The following is a 16,644-nucleotide window of genomic DNA, read 5'->3' on the forward strand; positions in this document are numbered from 1 at the left end:
AAAAAAAAAAAAAAAAAACAAGACAAAGACAACCAAAAAAATATATCTGTATTAAATACACAAACATCTAAATTCTAGTATTCATACTATTACCTGTTTCAGCCTTCAGAATCAAATGCGGAGGGAGAGGTCCACCCAAAGGAGAACCGGAATCAGGAACATCTCCAGCTGGTCCAGGTATCAGTTTGGCAGCAGTATTGCCACCTGCTGGCTAGAGAAGAAAATGAAGGGAAATAATCAACACCTTTGTACCCAGAAAATCTTCTTAGTATTTAGCCTGAAAACCCTGGGCAACATAAAGGGTTCACGCTTCATTATGCAATAGTAACAGGCAAAGCTCCTCTTTTAATATGAAAAGAATGCACTTGATGAATATTTGGCTTTCTATGGGTATTCCTTAACTGTATTCTCAACCAACAAGTAGCCCTGACTTAAAGTTAAGCAATTGTATGATCAGGCAGGGAAAAAATAACATGGTCCAGGTCTGATCTCCAAGACAGCATTGCAATCAAAGATTAGTTTTTGGAATGAAGAAATGAGCAACTTACCCCAAAAGTAGGGATTTCTTCAGTCTTTATTTCATTCACTCGAACCAAATAATTGACAAAGTCCCGAGCAGCATTGCTCTGTGCATCTTTCTTGTTGGTAGAATTGCCCATGCCAATGTAGTTAAAGCCTTCCACTCGAACCTGCAAATTAAAATGCAGACCCATGATAAACACAAGTGAAAGTGTCTTGAAAAGACAAAATTATTTTTCCTATAGCTCTTCAAGGTATAACTTGTGGCCAGAAATATTTCTTATTTATTAAAGAAAATATCATTAGGCTATTCTCAAGAGAATRAGTATTTCTCAAAATCTTCAAAACATAAACTTGCAGCCACAGTTTAAAGCAACCTCTTTCTATCCTYCTAGATTATCTGAGAAGCTGCTACAAAATTGAAGTACAGCACAGAAACCTTTTTAAATTTCAAGCTAACCAGATATTTTACAGCTTTTTCTGCCACCATTCCCCTTCATCTTAAATTTATTTTCCATCCTTATATGTTTACATTGAGCACCATCACTAAGTTTCCCTAAGCTTTGGATTTTTATTGTAGAAGGGCAAATTAAGTAAAATACTCCCTTTTTTGCATGAAACAAGAGTGTATTTAYATGACATACGAAAAGAAGAGCATCTCCATGTAAGAGGAAGGAAAATACAGAGATGCTCATTCTGACAGCAAGGAGTATACACTCAAAGGGGAAGGAAAAAGGGACATAATCATTAACCTCTAGAGAAGGTTCTGCCAGAAAATGGAGAAATCCAACAAATTTGGAAGTATTCAATTTTTTTTTTCAAAGACACTACACTAACAACAAGGGATGGCAAAAAGGATGCCCAGCAATAATCATATTCACGCACCTGCTCATTCCCTCAAATCCTGACACACTGCCGTATCACTCACCTCACTTCCATATCAGCTCTGTGCTGTCAGTTTTGCTATGGGGTTTTCTGGGATGAAGCACCTAATGACAAATTCAATCTGCTTTGTCCAAGTCTATGATTTTTATTTACATCCTAATCCTCAAGCACCCTTGGGCTGAGCATTAGCTCCTTCTTGGAGAYGATATGAACTTTAAGTTGTCCGGTGGAGCATTCAGCATTTCAACAGCCAAGCATAGAGCAAGGTTGTAACGGCACACAGATCCGGGCAACATAATACCAGGTCTTACGATCACCTTCCAACACCCCACAAGGAACTGGAGGAGACACCTGCCCAGGCTGACGTTGRAATGCTCGGGCTCTTGCCCAGGAGAGGCTTCACACTCACCTTTCAGCCTCCTCCGAGGAGCGCTGCACATCTGTGCAGGACCCTTGCAGAAACACACACCCCTGTCTGCGGACACCCACGTCCGCCCGCGTGGGGCGCTTACAGAAACACACCCCGTCCGCCGACACCCACACGCTGTGCCCTGAGGGAAGCCCGCAGAGCCCAGGCCCCGCACCTCGCACAGGAACGTCTGCCGGTTCTTGCTGCCCGCCGCGCGGATCTCGTAGTTGGGGGTCACCTTCCTCTTGCCGCACCAGGCGTACAGGAAGTTCTTCACGTCGCCCATGGTGGGGCCGTTAACGGCCTTCCGCAGCGGCCGTTAACGGCCCTCGGGGAGGGCGGGGCTACAGGAGATGGGCGCTTGCCCCCTCGCCCCGCCCCGCCCCGCAGCATGGCGGGCGCCGTGACGGCGGCCGCGGCGGGACAAGAGAGCGCACGGGGAGCGCCGCCAAGGGCCGCCTCGATCGACCGCGCAAGGGGGTTTCCTGCGCCATGAAAAGCTGGATGCCAAAAACAGCTCCAGCAGCTGCTCAAAGATCCAGCACTTCGGAGGGACAACAGCACCACSACCCTGCAAAGTGCTGAGGCGCTTAGTGGAAAGCTTGAAGACTGAGGGAAGGCTGGGCCGGCAACCAGGAGCAAAAGCAGCTGACGACCCTTTCCTCCCTCCAACCTCTAAAAATAATTTACTGTCTGCTCTTCCGAGGACGCACGTTTACATGTTATTCGACCATCAAGTCCTGCTGACTTGTGCGAAACAGCCCCCGTGGCTAAAGTTCAGCTTCCCCCGCTGCTCCCCTAGGACCTCAGCAACGGCATTTTCTACAAGAGATAAAGGAAACAGCAATAGAAGCATTTAAAACAATGTTTTATTATCATTATTGAATACAGAAGTGAGTCAAAAAATGACCAAAATGTTTTCAAGATTTGGTAGTGACAAACAAGTGATCAAATTATTGAACCAAAATAATTCGGATCTGTTAGAAAACAAATCTTTTAAAGATGCCTTATCTAAGTGTCATTAATTCCTATATGCYACATACTAAAATAATCAGGAAGTTGCAGCACTAGAATTACAATAAAGATATTTAGTGTCTTAGTGGAGATATTAGAAARGGGACTAACAATCAGTTCTTGTTTTATGTTCATGTTGTGTTTTCCACTATGCAACAGTTCGACCATGAGCTACCWGAGCTGCAGCACCCATGGCTGAGGTACCTCTCTTTCAAGCTGAGAAATGGGAAAAGCTTCTCTAAATTTCTTACAAATTCAGAGGTGAGGGGAACAGAGGAACCTACRCTAGTCTGAATTTATTAAATAAATACAAATTAGAAGGAAATTAGAATATTTCACACGCTGAACAGGTCCAGGGTGCAAAAGAGGACCTCTTAATCTGATCATAGATTCTCTCCTAATGATTTAACACAGTATATTTTGCATATCATTTGCATACAGAGAATTACAGTTCAATTGTAGCTCCAGTTTCATTGCGAGGAAAAAGATGAAGAAATATCCATTCATTAGTAACGCAAAAGCTCAGATTACAAAAGTTTCTTTAAATTTTGCATTAARTTAAGGTGCATTAAGACAATGAGAAAGAATAAAGATTTTACACGAGTAGACAGTGCCCCAAAGCAACAGATTCCTTAGTTACTGCTGATAATGGACTAAGATTTCATGACAGATTAAAACAGCTCCTGAGCAAGCAGAGAGTGTCATACCAGTGTATACAAACATACAGCAGTGCTGGAGATGCTGGTGAAGGTGGAGGAGGAGCACAAAGTATGTGGGAATAGTGGAGAGYAGAGACAGATCTTCTTGCTTTCTGTGCAAAAGTAGCCAAGACCCTTCTACTGGGGAAAATGTCCTTATTTTAGAGATAACAGCTCATCCTGGGATGTGCACGAATCCAGGGAGATGTGTAAGGTTAGATGAAAAGACAGCTAGATCTGTGCCAACAAGACCAGCCCTAACAGGAAGGAGCTCAGGCACCCTGCAAGATCCCTGATGGAAGTCACAGCTAAATCACCCTGTCACATGGAGAGTGTGCCAGGTGACAGTGAGACCCTGAGAAGGTATTCACTGCCCATGGGGAAAATCCACATGGAAGTGAAATCAGTCAGTAGGCCACACAATGCTGTTCAGCTTGGCTTTGGCATTGGCGATGAACTCCTCTGAGGCCTTAACAAGCGGAAACCGGGGAGGTCCCATGGGAATGCCGGAAACAAAAGTCATCACTGCTTTAGTCTGGGCAACACCAAAACCTGGGCAGATGAAATAGAAAGCAGGTAATTTATAGATCATTTAACTGCGATTCATACAGATTCTTTGCAGCTTGCATGCAGCATGTACATGAAAAGAACAGTTAACATGGTGTAGAAACCATGAAGCACAAAATCAGTCTCCCTACAACAATCCAGCTTCAATGATCTTACTACTTTTTGTATTAAAAAATAGTTTTGCTTCTATCAAATGTATCTACCTCTTAAAGTGTTTTGTCTTTATTCTCATTGTAAAGCATTGAGCAGAGTTGTTTGTAAAATATATCCAGACAAGATAGACAAGTATCAGAGCTGCTTTTTCCTGCTGGGGCAACATCATTTGAGGTCAATGACACTCAAAGAAAAGAAGCCAGAAACAGGTATTTGGAGAGTTAATAAAAATAGACAAACACATACAGGAAAAGTCAGGATAAGAGAAGGGTAAAAAGATAAATCACAGAAAAACTATTTTAAAGATGTAAAACTTCACAGTAGAAGGAAGGAAGTGAGAGTGGAATCTTTTAGGGAGGCTTCCCTTTGTTCAACTCCCAGCTGCTTCCCAACTCAGGAAACACGTGCAACATTTTCTCATGAAACCTATCAGGGAGGAAATTTAGCAATATGAGGCTTTCTGGAGCACTCAATCTACTTTTTAATGTAACAAGTGGCAAGGGCAACGTAGGACTTACCTAGTTTGATGACAAAGTTAAGAAATTCACCAGTGAGAAACTAGAAGAGAGAGACAGCACTTTATTCACTCTGTCATGTATGTAAGACACAGAAGCATCTAGAAATATTATGGTATTTACATTTTATACAACTGGGGCATAGCTGTGGGAAAGCTGGCCAGTCTATGGGAAATATTAATTCTATTTCACTGGAACAGGGAAGGGAGAAAAGGATGTARGAAAACCATCACTCCCCTCTATATCACTGCTGTTCAATTACTCCTGCAGCTGTCTGGGAATGCAGATAAGTCTCATATCAGGCTGTAAAGGTTAATAAATCTCAATTTCTGCCGCCTGATAAAGAGATTTCTAAAGCAGACTATCTTTTATTATTACAGTTTCATCCTAGAATCAGTTCTCTTTTAGGACAAAAGAAGGATGTCTTATGTCCCAGTGAAAGATACAGATATTGGGTATTGTATACTGCTTACCCAGAATGTCTCACAAGTCATCAAACAGGCCAGGATGAAAAAAGGGCAAGCCAGAACTGATTGGCAACAGCTTTCTGCATCCCCTCATGTAAGGTAACACCAGAACCATGGTGCCTGGCCACTGTGGGGCTGCTCAGGAAAAAAGGTAACTCGTACCTGATACTTCCGTGCTAATGAAAGGTCATGCTGTGCAAAAGCTTGCAACATCATGTTGTTCTTTTGGCCCAAGTAGTTGTAGGTACTGAAAATAACAATAAAGATTGCAAATGCAAGAGAGGCTTAGAAAAACCACCAAGAAACAGAAAAGTAGCCCAACAAGTCTTCTGTYTGAGTATTATCAGAATGCAATGTGACAGAGATTCATGCAGTACGGTGCATGTGTTTATAGTGATAGGCATCATAAATATGCCAAGGCCTAAAAAAAGCATTTAAAGCTTGGATTTCTCTTCCTATTTCTTCCCAAATGGAACTGCTTTTCAAAATTATTATCATTAATTATTAATTATTGTAATTATTAATTGATTGCCCTTCTGTATTGCCTAATTGCTTTTATTATTATTATTATTAATATATGATAATAATAAAAGCAATTAGGCAATACAGAAGGGCAATCAATTTTCTAGATTAATATTCATTTAATGGATTGTCTACACAAGAGGAGAAATATATAATAATTCATCTAAACAGCCTAGCATGAAGGGAAAAAAAACAGAAATTGAACAGAAATTGAACAGAGCTCTGTTCCAGAGCCTTGTTTCTCAACAGCGTGAAAAAGACAAGAGATTTAACCTCTCTGGGCTTTGATTCCTTACCATACAATGAAGATAAATAAATTCCCTATTTCAGAAAGGTTCTGTGAGGATAAATAAAAATATAAACCCTTGGGTCACCTTACAGACTGCAGCAAGAATCACCCAAACTGGTACACTACGAGGTCCAGGTTACACAGTGGTGCCATTGCTGGCATTCAGGCTAGCTCATTACGYTGCTCTGTGCTGTGCAGCCTTATCCTGTAAAGGCCTCCCCTACTATGATAGAAGGTAAGCAGAAAAATCCTATGCAGAGAGTGGCAGATACATCAGGAAAGTGTGGGAAGGGGAAAAGGAGTCCAAGATATACTGACCTTCCAACTGCTCCATCTGCCCCTATTGCCAGTGCACTCAGAAGTTGCTAGTTTGGGATGGGAGAGGGGATAAAGAGTATTTTTACTTTGTGTAACAAACATTTTTAAAAGGAAAGGAAACAGCAAAAGTACCTGGGACTCAATGTCCAGCATTACTTTTTTTTTTTTTTCCCCCCCAAGCTGAAGCAAGAGAATGTCTTAAGAAAAAAAGAATTATTAAGGGGAACCTCTTACCTCATCCACTCCATAAAGAAATACCAACTCTTCTCTGTCATTCTTGTTTATACACTGTGCAAGGTCCAAGAGGTCCATGTCACTGAACTTCACGCCCTGGAAGGTTGGGATCTGCTCTTTTATCCCATCCAGCAACTCTTCAACACGAACTGTGCAGAAGAGCAATCCCACATGAAGAATCACATCCCCATCCTGCGAAACTTCCCTGCCTCCTCCCCAAGGGGCAGAGAGAGACTTAGTACAAGTTATTCCCTGTTGGCATATGTCTGGTAAATTATGTAAAGCAACCAGTAAAATAATWTCAATGTCATTTTGCCCGAAATTACATCATAGTTATCTTTCCATCCTCCCTGAAGTATTCCTTTTTCCAGATCAGAAGGAAAAGAACACAGAGAAGTGAAAATTTGTGAATGAACTGGCAATGATTTACTTATGAATAAATACAGATTCATATATCCCAAAACACCCTGTATCTTAGTAACAAGTTATGTTTTCCTTATTCTCTCCCAAATAGTCGGTCTTGCAGAACTCAGCCATTGAGTTTATTTGGGCCTCTAAGAGCCTATTGGCTCAGGAGAGCAGAGCAAGCAGTACTTACTCTTTACACCCGTCAGATGTGGAATGTGATAGTAATAAAATGGAAGAGCAGGAGCTTCAGCTGCAACCTCCCTCAAGAAAGCAATCAGCTCATCTGGAAGAAAGCAACCAAGTGACCTCGTAAGAGGCGGAGACCATCCCTGGTGAAAGGCAGTTCAGATTCATAGCAGCCACAATCTGTGGAGATCTGACTTGTACATTTCGGCATCACAGTGCACAGTCACAGAAGAGTAKCATTTTAAGAAGTAAAGAGTTATTATGGTTGATCTTCCTCAAATCTTGCTCATTGCGTCCCCTACAAACCTTGGGCAATGGTCTATCTTCCTGCTGGCATGGCAGGAAGAGGAATGGCAAAAGTGAGGTGTTGAAATCTTTTTACCTTTCTACTGTTGTCACAGCAAAGGTCTTCTGCTCACCTACATGTTGTTCRTCAGCATCTACTGGTTCGATTGCTGTTTACTGTGCCCCTCGCTGTGAGTTCAGGCCCTGCATTCTCTCCTGTCTCTTTGAGAGCTTTCYCATGTTCCTTTTCATTCATAACTCACACCAATCTTACAACATTTCTGTTACAATGTTCCACATCATTTGGTTCCTTCATCTTATGTTTATTATGTTAAAAGCAAAATACTCAGTACTAGAAGTTTTGAGGTAGCAGGAGATGCAGAGAACCAAGGGATGCTAACCCTCCTAGAATCTGATGTATGGCAACACTTGCTCCACAAGGAACAGCACTGTCATCACTGCTCCTCACAGCATGAGCTCTCTTCTTCCAGAAAATACTSCTAATGGCTTGACCAGGTCTAACAATCACATCACTCACCTTTGTTTGTGGGTTTGAAGAAGAAAGGGGCTATTACAGCAATGCCACTTGCACCTATGGCTGCTGCATGTCTCGCCTATAAAAGACAGAAGATATCTGACGGTACATCCGCTTTATTACACACACTGTGAAAAGGTGTGTACATCATTTACACACCAGCTCTTGGGACTCTGGCAGACTCAGCGCTCCCACATGAATGATCATGTGATCCAATCTGCATAAGAACAAAACCAGAAGATTTTGGTAGACTTCACTGATGGTGAAAAATACCAGACTTGCAAAATGAATCCATTCAGACCATGCAGCCACAAAACAAGAACATTACTGAACTAAATTAATACTGAAAGGGATTTAAACCTGTGCTGAATTGAGGAGCAAACAAATGGGGAAAATGTCTACATTGGCAAATAGCTAATGGTGAGAAAAAATGCACATTTGCAAAATAAATCATGTATGAATGTTTCCTGTCATATTTGCAGGGCCGCCAGGAGTGAAAAATCTTAGCATTTTATTAGATGTGAAGATTTATATGKAGCTGGGAAGGCAAAAGAATATTAAAGGATATTGCTTTCTGAAGTTATTGCTTTGCAGAATTATGAGAGGAGCACAACAGTCTCATGGCATCATCTTCAACTGTTTGCTTGCTCCATTCAACATAATTTCCCAACTTCCAATTAATCAATACCACTTCTGTGTTTCACCTTTACTTTTACACTGACTGTGAGTTTTCACACCAGTTTATTCTCTCTCACCGTACCTCCCATGCCAAAACACCTCCTCCTCTCCAAAAGGAGGGCTCAGTAAAACAGGACTCTGACAGGTACCGGAGTGAAGGGGAGAGAAGATCTGTATTAGATACATAGCTAGTCTCAGAARAGCTACGTTGAATTCCTCCCTCCGCCACAGATTCTGCATCTTCAGGAAAGCACTTGAACACTTTGCACCTCAGCTTCCCCCATACCAAACTATTCAGTGAATATATTAAAAGGTTCTGAAATGCTCACAGGACTTTAAACGGGCAGAACTCTTTTTTCTTTCATTTCTTCTCAAGAATAATTCTTCTCACAGCCCAGAATCCATTTTTTCCCCCAGCTCCACACTTCTGTACCAAGAGAGGAGGACTCTTACAACCTTCTAAGCAGTGGAAATGGACACATTCTTCTATAAAGGACTTGGAAAATAAACCTCAACAACAAAACACACCAAGAAAAGCCATCAGCAGACACACGTGGCTTTGCATTCAGGGCTGCCTGTATCATAACATGAGCTGGGATTTCCTGTTCCCTCTCATCTACTCACTTGTCTTTTCCTTGACGCACCCATTCTTCTGCCAGCTGCTTCCTCTCCTGGACACTGAGGGCCAGACCTTCTCCTGTTGTGCCATTCACTGTTTCAATAAAGCACAACATGCCTGTTGAGACTACCCCTACATGGATTGGTTTTACTGAAGACGGCTACTGATATTTTTGTGATAATAAACCAAAATATTTTTCCCCCAGTTCACTTTAAGATAACAGTATTCCACATCAGGGGCTACACAGGGCTTAGAGTGTTATCAGCACTAAATGCTCAGGTTTGAGACCCAGGTTTTTCAGCATACAGGGGAGGGAAAATGTGGAATCAGATGCCAAAACTGGAAAATTCTGACAAAGGAGGGACAACTCAGCTGAYCAGGTGGTGTGACCACGTGAACAACAAACTGCTCAAGTCAGGGACACATTCTGCTTCTCCTCTTGCCACTCTTTTTTGACTGAAATTTTGAGCTGAAAGCACCAACTTCAGCTTRCTTAAATATGCCAGGCTGTGAACCATGTTGGTTTTGCAGCAGCTGTGTTTTCTATCCAGCCRTCCTTGCTCAGAGGGCAGAAGCCCCTTGAGGGCAGAGTAGACAGGTAAGGACAGCAAGCATTGAGATATCGTCCAGTACATCACAGATCCCTCCAAGGAGCCCCTTTGTGGCAGAGCCTGTTGGATGCCCTGGACTCCTGATCTTCTATCAGATGATTGTATGTTGTTCAGGTAAAGGAAAGAACCACTCAAATGCTGCCAATCCAGCACTATCCATTTGTCTCCTTATGAAGGCAAGACTTATTTTAGTCTGTATACTAATGAAAAGTGGGCAAAAGCAGATGCCTGAAATATTGCCTACACTCTCTCCACTGTGAATCAAATATCTATTATAATCCCACATCAACAGAGCTTCCCATTACAGCTCTTCTCAGGCAAGCTATGACAGCATTGCTATCCCATTGCATAAAACTTTTTTTCTTTTTTTTTTTTTTTTTTTTTTCAAAAGAAAAGAAAAAAAACTTACGAAAGATTCTGGCATTTTTCTGTTTGCTTATAAGAGAACATTGTCTCTCCTGTAATTGAAGTGCACATATCTGGTTTCTAAATTGATTTTTTTTGTTTCATTTTACCTTCAATTCTTTTTTTTTTCTTTTTTTTTTTTTCAAAAAGAAAAGAAAGAAAACTTACCAAAAATGTTCTTCACATTCTGCTTGCTTATCAAATAATCCACATATTGACGAATTACTGGGAGGTTAATTTGTCTGAAATGAAAAGAAGCTTAGGAATCTCAGCTCCTGTAAGTCTCTACCCACAGAAATCTTAGGTATTTTTGAAGCCTTGCACTTATACATACATGGATCTCTCTGAGATGTGATGCCCTCAGCATGAGTTTAACAATTCAGGTAACAATTCAGTTCTGAATGTACTTTCTTGCAGTTCCTCTTTCTCCTGACAAGCTGTTTGCTATTCCAATATTATTTCACTTGATAATTATTGAAGGCTTGTCAARAATGCAAAGGGCATTTTTTGAGAAAAATGGGAGATTATGAGACACTCAAGCCTTTTGGAGTATTAGGGAAACAAGAGTGCTCTCGAGAGCACAGTAGTGTCTGTGCAAGTGCTAGCAGAGAGCTAAGCTATCCTCACTGCAGGATACAGACTGTAAAATGGTATCTGGTGGATGTGACTGACCTCTTGTTAAAAAAGGATGAGGAAAGGAACAGATTTCCACAACAAACAGGGAAACAAGGATTATAGGTTTATCTCCTCTCCAGAGCAAACTTACTTTATTTATCAGTGATTAATATTTTGTTGTTGTTCTAACTTGYCAAACATGCATGGCATGTGGTCTGGAAGTCAATTTTGAGACCTTTACTGGGTTCACATATGACCTGAAATTTCATATCTGCTCTCACAGGATCTATCTGACCACAACAATGGACTTCCCAGCAGAGGGACCAGGACCATCCTCGAAATGCCATGTTGCAATAAGCTCAAGTAGTAGTAATTAAAAAGAAATTTTGAAATAAGTTTCCTTTAAAGCACAAAATTAAGCAGTGATTGTAATGCAAAAGAGTTCTCTGATTGATATAGTACTTGCTCTGCAAACTCATTAAAAGAAAAGGTTCACTTTCAAAGGACCACATTAGCAAATCACTATCATCTCCCTCAAATACTTGTWCACTCTTGGCTCATCTCCTATCAGGATATTTCAGGGTCCTTTGCAAATTGCAAATAACTCAATCTTGACACATGAAAATATAGTAGAGAAAAATATTTTTATCGACATTTCCTTGAGGAAAGCTGAACTTCAACTTTTAATTTGCCTGCCATCATTTTCAGAACTTAAAAGTCTTGCAATGTTTTTTTGCTTAAACTGATCCATTGCACACAAATATACACACGAAAAYGTGCATGACTTAGGGCCAAGAGAAATATAACTGGACATCAGACTTAGATATTTGTTTCCTAGATCTCAACTTCTTTTTATTTTTTAATATGTGATTTTACTTTATGATTGAACTATGATATATCTTAGAAAGCCTGAAAACATTACAAGGCACATATAATCTTACCATAGTTCAGTTTGCACCTAGAAAAGTAGTAGAAAAAGATACAAGATTGACCCAACACTTCTAACCCCAGAACTTGTTGGTCTCGAGACTGGAGGCTGCAGAGCTAAAGGGAACCCACTAGTGCTAGTGGGACTGATCTGGTCCTTTCTCATCCTACTTAGCCCTTCTTCCAAGGGCAAGCCTGGATGGCTTGGTTACAGAATTAACCTCATCCTTTTATGGCTATATGGAAGGGGATTAGTGTTTTAAACCTTTAGTTGCAGAAGCACAATCTAAACTTTGCACTAACTACCAAAACTGAAAAGGTAAATTCATCAGAGAGATGATTAAAAAATAAAACCAAACAGCCATCAGTTCTGGAAAAGAAAGCAGGAAAATAAGGTTTTACGATAACCATTAGCAGTGCAAATTTGACCATGCAAAGACTGTGATGCAAACTAATACTTACCCATCAGGAGTCATTGGGGTGATCGTAGCTGCTACAAGACCCTGTAACTTCTTTCTGGATGCCATTGAAGTGCTTGGAAAACAAAGGAAAAGATTAAAAAAAAAARATTCTCATCCTGCATTGTTTCAGCTGCCTGCTGTTAACAAGAAAGCTCGACAGGCAAAGTCCAGAAGAGGTGACCCATGCAAGGGTTTTTGCAGTGCAGAAAAGAACCTTGAGAGAACTGCTGAGTTTTCAGACAGGGAAGGATTCTGCGGAGCGCCCCATCTGAGGGCAGGAACGGGAACACCACATGTGGCTTGAGGGCATTTTCCCCTTATGGCTCCCAACACACACATAGCTTGTGGCCTAACACATGCACAGAGACATGGGGCAGCCTGCAAGGCAGAACATATTTGTGGGGAATCGGGCTTATCCCCCTTCACCCAGTCTTGAGAAAGGGGAAGCTGGGAACACTGCCACACTGGCCAAAGGGGGAAGAGCGACGCCCAAACCCTCCTCACCCAAGAGGGCTAAAACCCTCTGGCTGGCGAGGCCCGGCCAGGCCGGCACTGCCCGTCCCGGCCACGGAGCCCGCCCGAGCGACGGCCCGCGCTGAGGCTGCCGCGCTCGGCGCACCCGCGGCCCGCCCGGCCCAGCCCGGCCGCTCACCTCGCCGCCTCCCCGGCTGCTCTGGCCGGGGGCGGGCTCGGCCCAGCGGGCGCCGCGCCCGCCCGCTCCGCCCCGGGGCCGCGCCGGAAGAAGCCCCGCAGCGGCGGCCGTTGGAGCCGTTGGGCAGGGTAGGCGTTGGGAGCGTTGCGGAGCTCGCCGTCCCCTGCCGACCACATTTCACTCCAGGGCACGTTTTACTCGCACGCAGAGGGGGCCTTGGGGCTCCTGTGCTTTGCCAGGAAGGAAGCAYCCAAGGGTGTCGAGGGACAGCAGCCGTGCCAAACTTTAACATGCAAATGACTGGCAGGACACATTGCCCGAATAATGTCAACCACAAAAAAATACTCCTTTCCTAATAGCACACTGGCAAACGTGGTGGGGTGCTGGTTGGTTTTAAAGAGGGAAAGGAGGTGGCAGTGTCAGGCACAGGCTGGCGCACAAGCCTGCCCTGTTCGGGAGTTCTGCTGAACATTTAAGCAGCTGACAGTGTCACTGCATTTCTGGAAGCAGTTTGCACCAATCCTAAAATTACCAGTGGCAGTCTAGATAGGGGGCAATGGAAATACCCTTTATGTACAAGGTTACAGCTTTAAAACAAAACAAACAAAAAATAAAAGCAAAAACATGGATCGCTGCTTGCCTGAAGGACAGGGAGGAAATTGGTATCATCTGACATTTTCTCTGAAGAAAGATGACCTCCTTCCTTGTCCATGAGCTTCCTTCCTCATCCCAGCTCTTGTAGGAGCTGTTAGAACAGCCACAGTCTCTATAATCCTCTGCAATACAAAAGTCATGCTTTTAAAGGCTTGTTGGAGTTAGCCATCACCTCTCCAGAACTGTTAGCGCTCACCATAGTTGAGCCAGTGGGCAACACTGTAAACTATTAGGGGGCTGATTTCAAAGGAAGGTTAAAAAACACTGGTGAATTTCTGCAGGGATTTCTTCTCAGCCATAAGTCACTGTGTGAAAAACAGGAACATACTTGGTCTACAGAGCTAGAGAACAGTGGCGAAGGAAGCCTGGCTGCAAACTAAGAATGTGTTTGTTTTGCAGTCTTAGCATAGAGGGACTTAAGCAAGCTCAGCTACCTTAACTTGTCTAAGCCTGCACTTTGGAGCTAGGTGAAGAAAAACGTTTATACTGTGCTGCGCTTGGCAGTTTTGTAGCACTCAGTCGTCTGCTGGGGATCCACGTATCCATTGTGCAGGGCAACATAAAACAGGCCAAGAGGTGCTTGCAGAGACCGAGCTTAGTAAATGAGGAACCAAATCTAGATCAATTTGTCATAAAGCAATCACTAGAGGGCATGTCTCTGTCAGAGCAGCCAACTCAAGTGCTTGCTAAGGGTTAGTTAGGAATTGTGTAAGGGTTAGTTAGGAACTGTGGTAAAGAGCATCACCAATTAAAAGATGTTTTTCCTGAGCAATTATAACTAGTTGTGTTAGTCAAATTTCATCTTTTCTCTGTTCCCAGACAAAATATTGTTCAAAAGGAGATCAAACTTAAAACTACATATGAGTAATGTAATGTAAGCATGTTATTGTAATGTAAGCATGTTAATGCAAGCATGTTATGTAAAAGGAATTTTACATGCACTAGCATATGTTGCAGCATTAAAACAAATAAACTATTAGTACTTGTGCCTTAGTTTCTCATATTTAGCTCTTGTGCTCCTCCCCATGGTTCTCTGATCTGCAAGCTCCTCAGATAACAGTGATCTCTGGTGTATGGATGCCTGCAGGGGACATCCTGTTAATCTGTGTGTGCAAAAACACACAAGTAACATAAAAACACAAAGAGTATTGGCTCCCTGTTTCCTCATCGCCTGCCTCTCCTTCAGCCTCTTTTTTGATTCTTCCATCCCACAAAAACAGTGCCACGTCCTGAATTTGAATCTTCTCAGCAAAGTTAGCCACTGGACTGTCATCACCCATTAACATGATGTACAAGTGCCCCCTTAACGCCCTGCATGGATTCACGACTGACATTTAACAGCCTCAGAAGAGAAGCTGTAAAAGCTCCAACATAAATTGTACATGGACTCATCACCAAAAAAGACATAAATTGGTCTTTCCTGAGAATGTCCTGAAAATGTCTGCAGGTTGCATCTCTGCTATGGGGCTTGCTTTGCAAACTGAGGGAAATCCTTTTGCCTTGCAACACCTCTTTCCTATCCATAAAACAGGTGTAGTAAAACACTCAACCTTCTGTACTGCCCTTCAGATCTTACACAAGGGTGTGTAAATGAGTCCACAGTGTCCATAGCAAAGAGAACAATCCCCTGTTGTTCTGTGCTCTGGGAGCACATTTTTCATAGTCACATAGTAATCTCAGGAGCTTGGGCTGGTGGCATTCCTCCTCCATTCCAAAATATGCCCACCGTGGGCTATTCACACTCAGCTGTCATTTTCTCTGGCCTTTACTAGATGTGTATGTGAATGCAGCATCTGATGGATGATGCTTCCCCCAAGGGAAAGAAATGAGCCTGTGGTAACCRTTCAAAATACCTCATTACTCTCCTTTATAATCGCTTAAGACGCTTTTAGCACATGTTTAATGCCTAATGTCTCTTGAATGAGCAAACACATTTAGAAAAGCTTAAATGACTGTGGAATTTTATATTCAGGAGAATAGGAACATGTGAATTCCTATTTAGGAGAGAATCCAAAATCCACATTGTGTATTTTGGGAAAGACAAAGGAAGTGCTGAGGCTGTCTGCAGTTCTGTTAAAGCTGCAGCATGCTGTGTAATGACTTACCACAGAAAAAAAGCAGTAAAGTGTCACTGGTGCCAAAGCTCAGAGTATGACAAGGAAAACAATAAAAATAATATTAACAAATTATTAACAAAAACAATTAAAGGAATGAAAATGTAGTTTTGATAGTTGTAAGCATTTTTTCCATAAGGAAAATATTAATCTCAAAAGCTTACATAATCAAAAGCATAAGCTAACTTCAAATAGGAAACTTATAACATTTAAGAAACACATATTCATGTCCAGAAATTGAACTGCAAGCAGGCTGCCATGTATGAACATAATGGATTGACATTAAGAACTTGCTGACTGTTTTTCTGAGGTTGCTTAACTTCCAAAGCCAAAGGCCCCACAACTTTCCCCTAAAATCTGTTTTTTTTATCCTTCCTCAGTGCTCATTCTTCCCCATGTTAACACATATCCTGGTGGCCCTCAATCTGTATTGCTGAGTGCTGTSAGAACAAAAACATCCCTAAATAAAAAAAGAGCCCACCATTTTTGCAGTTATCTCTGCATGTTCATTTAGGGAACGCGTTCCTGCCTACAGGAACAAGGCAGGAGGCACTTACCTGAGAACTCATCTGATAGGTGAGGTACTGTGCTGCTACAAAGGTTGCTAACTACTTCTTTCTTCTTGTGTGAACTGTTGATGACTTCAAACACTGGACTATCCTAGTGAGCCTGCCTCTTTCCTCCCTTCAGACTGTAAAACACCAGAGCTGTGTTTGAAAAAAAGTATATAAATTTTATATTCTTTCTTACTCTAGGCTATATCTGTATTGATCATATAGCCTTAAACCATTATTAAATACTATTAAAAAATCAGATTATGGCTTTCTTCTTTTTAAACACTAAAATTTTATCTATATAAACTCTGTATTTCTCTGAATGAGCTGTTTTTATCTTATGGACAAAA

The 16,644-nt window shown here is 42.0% G+C and overlaps 2 protein-coding genes across 5 annotated transcripts in view; both read right to left on the minus strand.

The window, feature by feature from the left end:
- Positions 1 to 2,107, minus strand: part of DHX9 (DExH-box helicase 9) — a 23,809-nt gene extending 21,702 nt beyond the window's left edge. Inside the window, exons 1-3 of the mRNA XM_026044252.1 lie at positions 1,989 to 2,107; positions 549 to 689; positions 94 to 211 (exon numbers count right to left, since the gene is read on the minus strand). Coding sequence (XP_025900037.1) covers positions 94 to 211; positions 549 to 689; positions 1,989 to 2,099 — 370 coding nt within the window. The 5' untranslated portion in view covers positions 2,100 to 2,107. The remainder of the gene's footprint in view (positions 1 to 93; positions 212 to 548; positions 690 to 1,988) is intronic.
- A 720-nt stretch (positions 2,108 to 2,827) lies between these two features.
- On the minus strand, positions 2,828 to 13,007 carry NPL (N-acetylneuraminate pyruvate lyase). 4 transcript variants are annotated; one of them, XM_026044239.1, is made up of 12 exons: positions 12,973 to 13,007; positions 12,322 to 12,393; positions 10,486 to 10,559; positions 9,307 to 9,394; positions 8,164 to 8,221; positions 8,008 to 8,083; positions 7,189 to 7,281; positions 6,591 to 6,739; positions 6,357 to 6,403; positions 5,390 to 5,474; positions 4,764 to 4,803; positions 2,828 to 4,077 (listed from the first exon to the last, which is right to left on the minus strand). In XM_026044239.1, the coding sequence occupies exons 2-12, from the start codon at positions 12,384 to 12,386 to the stop codon at positions 3,929 to 3,931; spliced, it is 924 nt and encodes a 307-aa protein (XP_025900024.1). In that variant the 5' UTR covers positions 12,387 to 12,393; positions 12,973 to 13,007; the 3' UTR covers positions 2,828 to 3,928. The 4 variants fall into 4 exon arrangements, with proteins under 4 accessions (XP_025900024.1, XP_025900026.1, XP_025900025.1 ...); XM_026044241.1 differs by lacking the exon at positions 12,973 to 13,007 and adding an exon at positions 12,825 to 12,854; XM_026044240.1 differs by lacking the exon at positions 12,973 to 13,007 and adding an exon at positions 12,535 to 12,603.
- Positions 13,008 to 16,644: the final 3,637 nt, after the last annotated feature.

Source organism: Nothoprocta perdicaria, unplaced genomic scaffold, assembly GCF_003342845.1.
Source record: "Nothoprocta perdicaria isolate Ctin4 unplaced genomic scaffold, notPer1 scaffold_355, whole genome shotgun sequence".
Taxonomy (NCBI): domain Eukaryota; kingdom Metazoa; phylum Chordata; class Aves; order Tinamiformes; family Tinamidae; genus Nothoprocta; species Nothoprocta perdicaria.